The 10,162-nt window shown below is 34.6% G+C and overlaps 1 protein-coding gene across 1 annotated transcript; it reads left to right on the top strand.

Annotated features, from left to right (window-relative positions):
- The first annotated feature begins 3,458 nt into the window (after positions 1 to 3,458).
- Positions 3,459 to 6,040, top strand: LOC106465110 (forkhead box protein E4-like). The gene has a single exon (XM_013925306.2). The coding sequence runs from the start codon at positions 4,249 to 4,251 to the stop codon at positions 5,572 to 5,574; it is 1,326 nt and encodes a 441-aa protein (XP_013780760.1). The 5' UTR covers positions 3,459 to 4,248; the 3' UTR covers positions 5,575 to 6,040.
- Positions 6,041 to 10,162: the final 4,122 nt, after the last annotated feature.

Raw genomic sequence — 10,162 nt, 5'->3', positions numbered from 1 at the left:
TTATTAATTATTAAGATATTATTAATTATTAAGTTATTATTAATTATTAAGTTATTATTAATTATTAAGATATTATTAATTATTAAGTTATTATCGTGTAATCCGAAACTTTGTAATTCTAAAGCAGTTTTTTTTACACATAAAAAATTACAAAAAGTGTTTTAAATTCTGGTTTAGGATTTACAAAATTCCTTTATGTCAGTACAATTTTAAACGTTTACTAGGCACTTGTAATAACACCAGATAAATGTTTCTGTACTATAACATTTAGAAGTCCTAGCATGGTTTTGTTAACTGACATTACGTATATACATAGACCAGCCCATGTTCTCGGCGTTCGTGTTAGTTCTAAAGCATTAGATTTGTCTTGGTGTTAAATGTGGAAAGATATGTTAATACAGAAGTATAACGTGCCGAAGATATGTCTTCCTCGTGGTATGTTCAACACAGCATACCATATGCAAAAAGTTTCGTTTGTGTTTTCTTCGGCGATGTTTATGTTATGAACGATTTACGAATCTCATAGGTGTTTTTTAAACGGTTGAGGTTATGAGATTATAACAAAGTGTTAGGTTTAAAACAAACTTAAGTTATTTCAGTGGTTTCTGCGCAGATTTACTTTTTTTTTAACACTTAAAAATTTTGTTTGTTTGTAATTAAGCACAAAGCTACACAATGGGCTAGCTGTGCTCTGCTCACCACGGGTATCGAAACCCGGATTCTAGCGTTGTAAGTCCGCAGACATACCGCTGTGCCAACGGGGGACAACACTCAAAATTATTACGTGTAATGTTTCGATGTCAATACGAGGTTGTGACATACATTTTTTAAAAATATACTTCTAAAATGTTTGCACCAACGTTTTGTACGTTTCAAAAATAATACAAAATCACGTCAAAATAATTTTTGAATGATTTTATTGACAACACATCTTTAAAGAACATAAAATTTAACAGCTCGCTATAGTATCATAATAACATTCACATTAAAAACAAGTGCTTGATGCCATCATGATCAATGATTATTAACATGAAAAATTAGTTTCTAGTTTTACTAAACATGGCCAGGTGGTTAGGGCGCTCGACTCGCAATCTGAGGGTCGCGGGTTCGAAACCCCGTCCCAACAAGCATGCTCGCCCTTTCAGCCGTGGGGGGCGTTATAATGTGACGGTCAATTCCATTATTCGTTGGAAAAAGAGCAGCCCAAGAGTTGGGAGTGGGTGGTGATGAGTAGCTGCCTTCCCTCTAGTCTTACACTGCTAAATTAGGGACGGCTAACGCAGATACCTCTCGTGTAGCTTTCCGCGAAATTCAAAATAAACAAGTAAACAAACTCTCGATAAACTGTAGAATATGGACTAATATAGACGCAGAACAGTCAATAATACTGACTCTCTTGACCTGCAAAGTGCTTAATACATTACATTCTCGTTTTCGTGATGCTTAGCGAAAGGGTTTAAGTTTTCTGTTTAAGTAAATATAAGCACACGGTTGGTTTTAGCAGCCAGAGACGTCAGTTCGCTCAGATGTTTTCAGTCCAACAATTTATTTTTGAGTATCGTAATTCAGGATTTAGCCTGAAGCTTTTGGAATGATTTGACTCCAGGTCTATTAAGCCCCACCCTCAGTGGCCTAGCGGTATGTCTGCGGACTTACAACGCTAGAAATCAGATTTCGATACCCGTAGTGGGCAGAGCACAGATAGCCCATTGCGTAACTTAAAAACCAAACGAACCGGTCTATTAGTATCTCGTAAACTAATTTTGGAATTGATAATATATGTATATCTTGCATATTTTTTAAAACTATATATTTGAACTCTTTATTGGAGTAAGTGTTTTTTTTTTTTTACCAAAACATTTAGACGAAATGTTTCGGAATAATTTATTAAATAATATTGTTACTTCCCTTATTGCTTTTACTGTGTTAATTACATTGTGCAATTAACATTTTTGTTAAGTTTTTTACTAACGCTTATAACGCTAAAAACCAGGTTTCAATATCCGTAATGGGCACAGCACAGATAGCCCATTGTGTAGGTTTGTGCTTAAGTCCTCAGGTTGGACAGCGGTAAGTTTACGGACTTACAACGCTAAAATCCGGTGTTCAATTCCCCGCGATGGACACAGCAAATAACGAATTGTGGTTTTGTTCGGAAAAAAACTTTGTTCTCAATAACAAAACTAACTATAACACAATCGTACAGTATGAGGACTAGTTTAATATGTTTAGACTTGTTTAACTTTTATAATAACAAACATAAAGAAAGTCCATTACTTGAACTATTTTGATAAAAAAGCAACAACAAAAACAAAAAAGAGGCACCCTTATATATTCTAAGAAATCACTGAAGCTACTTGAACATACTTCTAAATCGAACACATCGAACGGGAACAAGAATTAAAATCAACAATAATAGTTGAACCTTGGACTTTCATAGCAAGTGATACTTCAAAAAAATGTGTTTTTTTATTTAACTGTATAGTTACGCATGGCCAACGGTATTTTATCTTCTCTCCGTTTTTCCTCACATGAGGATAAACGCTACCCTTATTGAAAGCAAAGTGCAGTCCATAAGATCCAAAAACGACATTAATTTTCAGGTCCCACGAAAAGATGGATCAGAGCTATTGAAACATTTTAAATAATTGTTGTACGTCGTTACATCGTTGATGTATGGCCATAACATTTATTTGGGTAACACAACACCATATTTAGTGGTTGTTGTACGTCGTTACATCGTTTGATGTATCACCATAACATTTATTTGGGTAACAAACACTTCACCATATTTAGTGGTTGTTGTACGTCGTTACATCGTTGATGTATGACCATAACATTTATTTGGGTAACAAACACTTCACCATATTTAGTGGTTATTTTCCAGCATTTCCATGGTTCCCGGAATAGGTTATATATTGATAATTGATTAGATTTATTAATAGTGCATCGTATTTCTAATGAGTTTCTATTTCTTTGTCTATTGAACTAAAAAAAATGGAGGGGTAACGAGCTCTGGTTGGAGGATGAGACTGTTATTTTAAGATTTTTTTGACGTTTTATAAAGCAGAAAGAGGCACCAGGAGTGATATATCAGACTAATGTCCGGTGTTAGTACTAAGAGGGTGGTCAGCTTCTCCCCTTTCAGCAACTGTACTAAAAAAAAAAGAAGGTAAAAAAAACAAACAAACAAATAAGCTTCAGACCTCTCTTGGGTGGGCTGTGATAATAACTTGCTAGAGGTTTATAAATAGGCCAAAGTACTAACCGTTTAGTGATTGGACACAGCCGTTGGTTGTCATAGCGACAGCCATGTTAAAGTGATGTGTATGTGGGCCACACGGACAATATGTTTGTTCTATGTTGTTTTATACACTCATCAAGAAGTCAAATTTGGCCCACAAAAAATAACAAACACATCCTACATCAAACAAAGTTTAGGCCTCTTTGTTTACCTATTACAAAATGATCAGGGGTTGGAGGGGGGGGCAGTCGGAGTATCTAGGAAGCTACAAGGACGTAAGCCCTTGTTAGTTATGCAAGATAAATTTGTGAGTCACAGGAGAGCCTAGTAGTTGTGTGGAGCGACTCCAGGCCGCTTCTTCTCAGTTTGCTTACGTTCCTCGAGTGTTTGTCCAACCGCAGCTGATCGGGAGAATCTAATCAGCAGGCAGCAGTAGGATGTTTTTGTAACAAATCGCGTGTGAGAAAGGAAACGCGAAATCGGCGCGAAAACTGAGTGGTGTCTTAGTTTATTTTACCCAAGCTATTGTTGAATCAGAAAATACCTGAGGAGCTCCCCCCCCCCCCTCTTTTCTGATGACACGCAACGAGTAATTTCACAGTCAACGGCTTCAACCGTTTAGACAAGCAAATTTGTTAGGTCTGTTGCACTTGTTCGTTCTCACACCGTAGTTGAGATATATAAACTTCGCGTCTTTACACTACATTCTGATAACGTGACACGCAGTAGCGATCACGCACCACAAACTCTGTGTCTGGCAGCGCCTAGTTGGTACTGCATGTTGCACCAGTGATAAAATCAACTGATAACGGTTCGAGTATTAGCACTGGGACAGTTGTGATCTAAGCCAACACTTCTCGTTCGGCAGTGACTTTATATGGACCACCTCGCGTCGGCCTTTTGTAATATACAAATAGGTGTGATAAAAGTTTGTGATGTGAAATGCATAAAACTTAACAGTTCTTTCAATAAGGACCAAGTTTTTCAATAAGTATCGCTGTATTATGTCGACAACAAATAATTATTATTCTACTTTCGGAGATCCTAGATCTCTCCTGTATTCACCCTCGATACTTTATTCATCCGGTAGAACAATTCCGGGCAACAGTTCCGGTGTTCTCGGTGTTTCTTCGTACACCCATGTAAACCGGGCCGTCCCGAGCGCTGGTTCCGAGAGTCGCCTCGATCCGCCACCGCAGAAGCCGCCCTACTCATATATTGCGTTGATAGCGATGGCTATCCGGAATGCACCAGAACAGAAGATTACACTCAATGGGATATACAAGTTTATTATAGACAGGTTTCCCTTCTATCATGACAACAAACAAGGCTGGCAGAACAGTATCAGACATAATTTGAGTCTTAACGACTGTTTCGTCAAAGTCCCGAGAGAGAAAGGCAAACCTGGAAAGGGAAATTACTGGACTCTTGACTCCACTTCTGAGGAAATGTTTGAAAACGGGAACTTCCGAAGAAGAAAGAGAAGAACCAAAGCACCTTATAAACCTAATACTGGATCGGTGAAAAAGAACATGGCGTTAACTGACAGAGGAAAACTGAAGAGGTCTCAATCACATAGTGAAACAAAAGAACCCCCACCGTTGGAAACATATTGGAAAGAAGACCGGGGCCTAGAAGAGCTAGAAGGAGAAAGAAAAAGCAGTGGAAAGGATGCAGACGTGGCTCCAGATAAAAAAATGGAGATGGATATTTTAAATAAAGAGTCATTTGATGACACTCCGAACATACTTGCTAAAAATGGTCATAATTATCCTCAAACTGAACTTCAATGCATAAAGGTCCCCAATAAAATGTTTAGCTCTACTGCTAATAAGCTCAAGAAAAGTTCCTTCACCATTGAGAGTATTATGAGCAGCAATTCTTCGAGCTCTTCACAGTCATCTGAAGAGAAACCCGTTTATTTAAACAAAATATCTTCTATGTGCTTAACTGATCCAACCTTAACCAGGTTCAAAGTTAAAGGATCACCTGTTCAAACGAACACTTCTGCCCTGGGCGAAAGTTCTCAGGATCAGCCATCACACCTATTCCCATTTTCTTATCAACCACTCTTATACTCCTCAATGTCTTACGTTGGAGCTCTACAAAGACATTCGTCCATGCCAACGTCAGCCCAAATGGGGATTTTGCCTTACCAATGTGCAGGGGTATCTGCATCCCCATTAGTTTGGGGATGTCCAAGAAGTATGAAGCAGAACTCTTATTCTTCTCTACCAATGTGGTTCCCTAATTTTTCTCCATCCTATCGTTGGAATAATAGTTCAGACCAACAAACACCATTACTAACCCAAGAAATTCTGCTCAGGTGACACCCCATATTGGATAATGAACGTTTGTAGATATGCATTGAATGTATAAGTGAAGTTGTAGCGTATTGTTCTTATGAGGTAGATAGTTATATATTTTCTAACTTTTAACTAAATAAACACTCAACTTATATATATATATATATATATATATGACCACAGGTTGGCTTATTGCGTACAAAAATAACTACAGTAAACTAAAAAAATTACGAAAAGGTGTTTTGTGTGTGTGCTAGTTTGAAACTGGTTGGTATGACGTGACCCAATATAACTAGTCAGTTATCACAGTTGTCAGTCGCTGATAATGGTTTCAAATACTGTTAGTAAGTCATACGCTTTGGAAACATTCGTGCCAAAATTTGATAATTGTGAAAAAATAAAAAGTATAAAGAAATGAATAATATGTGCATAATATTGTGTTAATTGATCTTGTGCATAATATTGTGTTAATTGATCTTGTGCATAATATTGTGTTAATTGATTTTGTGCAAAATATTGTGTTAATTGATCTTGTGCATAATATTGTGTTAATTGATCTTGTGCAAAATATTGTGTTAATTGATCTTGTGCATAATATTGTGTTAATTGATTTTGTGTATAATATTGTGTTAATTGATCTTGTGCATAATATTGTGTTAATTGATCTTGTGTATAATATTGTGTTAATTGATTTTGTGTATAATATTGTGTTAATTGATCTTGTGCATAATATTGTGTTAATTGATCTTGAGAGAGGGAGAGCTTAAAGTGCCATCGACATTTGTGTAAATGTTAATTTTGGTTAATGTCTTTACAAAGGAGACTAAATTATAGGAGATTCAGTTTTTAAGGACTTCTATAAGCTTTGTTTCAAAGTCTAATATTTTCTTTAGAAATTCTGAGTTTATACGTTATCAGTACTAAACCAAAAGGAAAACAATTACTCCACGTGAATATCTGGATGGTATAGCCATTACTCCACTATTACAACTTACTATTTCCAAATTGAATAAGAGAAAACGATGAGAAGTGTGGAATGTTAACAACCAGTTAAAGGCTTTACTTTAACGTTAAAATGTATGTTCATTTGTACTGTTTTTATAAAAATGTCGATCTAAAAAGTACGGTAACAATTTAACAATAAAACAAGCCCGTGAAATGCTAACTTATGGTATCCACTGTGACGTATTTTATAAGCGGAGTCCCCCCCCCCCCACAACATTAAGTTTACCTTTAAAATATTTAGATTAAGGAAAAGGCTTAAGAGTGCAGTATCGTATTTGTAAAACTTGTAATTAGTGTTAGTATTACAAGCTATTTTAGGCTTAATTAGCAGCGGTAATGTGTTAAAATAGTTTTTGAATATTATTTCATGTGTTAGAATATGTAGTTGTGTTGGATGATTGGTTATTACAGCACGTGACGATAACTTGACACTTACAGATTCGAAGAAATCGTCCTAGGTTTTACTGTGTTATTTTAAATGCTACTTTTTTTTTAAACTTATGGTTTTTGTTTGTTTGTTTAAAACTATTATCCTGGTTCTTCCCAGTCAGGAACACTATTTTTGCCGTTTTGCAAAATAAGCCAAATTACATCATGAAAATTACTTGAGTACATTATCTCATTATGTTGTTAGAACACTAAACTGTATAAGATAAATGTTTACTGTTAACCCTAACTCTTCATGTTCTGGCGTACAACACAAAGTATTGTGTTATTATTTTAAGATGTATAATACACCACCGTACGTTTTTTTTTTTAAGAGCTACTAAATGAGATTGATTTTTGAATTTTCATTGTTTTTCGATTATGTATATTCTCAAAAGTCTTCAAAATAAACAGTGTGTTTCTGTCTTAAAACTGAATGCTGCTCTGAGCTGTGGTATGGAAAAATACAGTTATTTAAGGAATTTTTCAGAAATACAATAAACACATATATATTTATAGAAAATATATATACCCAATTACTACTGCTCTTTAATCACAACACGTTTTACGTATAATACATTATTACATAATATAAATAGTAGGGTCACAGAACAACTGAGTTTTGTTCTGCAAATATTTGCAACATAAATTATTGATTATGCATGACTAACGAGCTTAACTCTTTTTATGTTCAAGATCAGCCATTAAAAATAAAGTACAGTGTCACGTGACTACTGAGACGAATCTCCATTTGTTCGAGTGCAAGCTTGAGTTTGAAAAACTGGTGTCATTCAACAAAAGTGTTTTTGTTAATTTATATTTCAAACACTAGTTTCACACGACTACTAAGCCATCTTCCCTCTTCCAATGCTGATGCATTAAGCATTAAAACAGTGAAGTCCCACAGTGCCATTACTTTGTTTTATTGGTTATAAGCTACTGTTCCTAAGATCAGCTTGAACTTACAAACTCTTGTTATAGTATCTATTTAACCTAAAGTTTCGACATCAAAGCTTCACCAGAAGCTGTTCCTACACAAATAGAGAGTGTCTGAAATTTGAAACCACCTTTGAAAAAACGACTAATGTAATAACAGTGTTCTGTTACCCGACGTTACCCGATGATTGCTGTAAAAGAAATAAAACCTACAAAACTCTTTTGTGGACCAAATAACGCAACAGTAATCAATGAGAACTTGCGAAAAGAAATATATATATGTACAACGAAATATATTTATAACCAATACATTATATAAAATATTAAGAGTAATCTTGGACTATTTATATTGTATTACAATTGGTTAATAATAATAATAGAAAAAGTCCAGACTCACAGAATATCATACGCTACAAATACTCAATGATGGAGTAGATCTGGTAGAGAAATCGACATGATTTTAATTACGTTAATTCCTGAGAAAGGCTTGTAGTCAAAGAGCTAGAACATAAGCACGCATGATAAATTCAATGCTTAATCTATACGTTCAAGTTACTTGACGTTAATATTTTGTTTTTTTATGTATAAATGTTTTAAGAATCATGTTTTTGTTTTTTTATATAGAAGTGTTTTAAGAATCACGTTTTTGTTTTTATATAGAAGTGTTTTAAGAATCATGCTTTTATATAAGTGTTTTAAGAATCATGTTTTTTATATAGAAGTGTTTTAAGAATCATATTTTTGTTTTATATAAAAGTGTTTTAAGAAGCATATTTTTTATATGGACGTGTTTTAAGAATCATATTTTTGTTTTTTATATAGAAGTGTTTTAAGAATCCCGTTTTTTGTCTTTTATATAGAAGTATTTTAAGAATCATGTTTTTTGTTTTTTTATATAGAAGTGTTTTAAGAATCATGTTTTTGTTTTTATATATAGAAGTGTCTTAAGAATCATGTTTTTGCTTTTTACATAGAAGTGTTTTAAGAATCATGTTTTTGTTTTTTATACAGAAGTGTTTTAAGAATCATGTTTTATGTTATATGCATGATTTAGGGAGACGTGCAGTATTTCAACCAACTTTTGCAGATTGAATCTATTCTAGGTTTGCAATGGTAAATGCAACCATCATATCTTGTGAAATATATTTTCCTCATATACAAGTCTTGCACTATAAAAAACACACTGTTTCTCACTTACTCATAATACTCTAATTTTCAAAACTGTGTTTAATTCATTACTCCTGTGTAAGAATTAATTACAGAAGAAACATTAGCTTAGAGTTGTTCCAGATTCAATTCATTAACGTGTATTTTCGAACTTTGCTTTTGACGTCACCAGCAGTTATACACCGTTGGATTCATCTTTAGATATGTGTAATAAATTCTTACGCCTAGTTTCATTATGATCAGAGATCGAAACATAAACATAATTAGATATTATCATATACATATAAGGCAACTAAAGATGGAAATATCTTGGAATTACTTGTATGTTCAACCTTTTCCATGTTCATTAGGGTTCATGTTCGGTAGAGTTATGTTTATATCACTGGTGTGGGTTTTGCTGTTAGGGTTCAAGTTCAGTAGAGTTATGTGTATATCAGAAACAGACCCATCATCACGTGATAGCTTCAACCTTTTCCATGTTCATTAGGGTTCATGTTCGGTAGAGTTATGTATATATCAGAAACAGACCCATCATCACGTGATAGCTTCAACCTTTTCCATGTTCATTAGGGTTCATGTTTGGTAGAATTATGTATATATCAATGGTGTGGGTTTTGCAGTTAGGGTTCATGTTCAGTAGGGTTTCATATATATATATATATCACTGGTGTTGTTTTGCTGTTAGGGTTCATGTTCAGAAGAGTTATGTATATATCACTGGTGTGGGTTTTGCTGTTAGAGTTCATGTTCAGAAGAGTTATGTATAGAGCAGTGGTGTTGTTTTGCTGTTAGGGTTCATGTTCAGAGGAGTTATGTATATAGCAGTGGTGTTGTTTTGCTGTTAGGGTTCATGTTCAGAAGAGTTATGTATATATCACTGGTGTGGGTTTTGCTGTTAGGGTTCATGTTCAGAAGAGCTATGTATATAGCAGTGGTGTTGTTTTGCTGTTAGGGTTCATGTTCAGAAGAGTTATGTATATATCACTGGTGTGGGTTTTGCTGTTAGGGTTCATGTTCAGAAGAGCTATGTATATAGCAGTGGTGTTGTTTTGCTGTTAGGGTTCATGTTCAGTGGGGT

This window comes from Limulus polyphemus, unplaced genomic scaffold (genome assembly GCF_000517525.1).
Source record: "Limulus polyphemus unplaced genomic scaffold, Limulus_polyphemus-2.1.2 Scaffold1840, whole genome shotgun sequence".
Lineage (NCBI taxonomy): Eukaryota > Metazoa > Arthropoda > Merostomata > Xiphosura > Limulidae > Limulus > Limulus polyphemus.
This window is presented reverse-complemented; position numbering and strand designations above follow the sequence as displayed.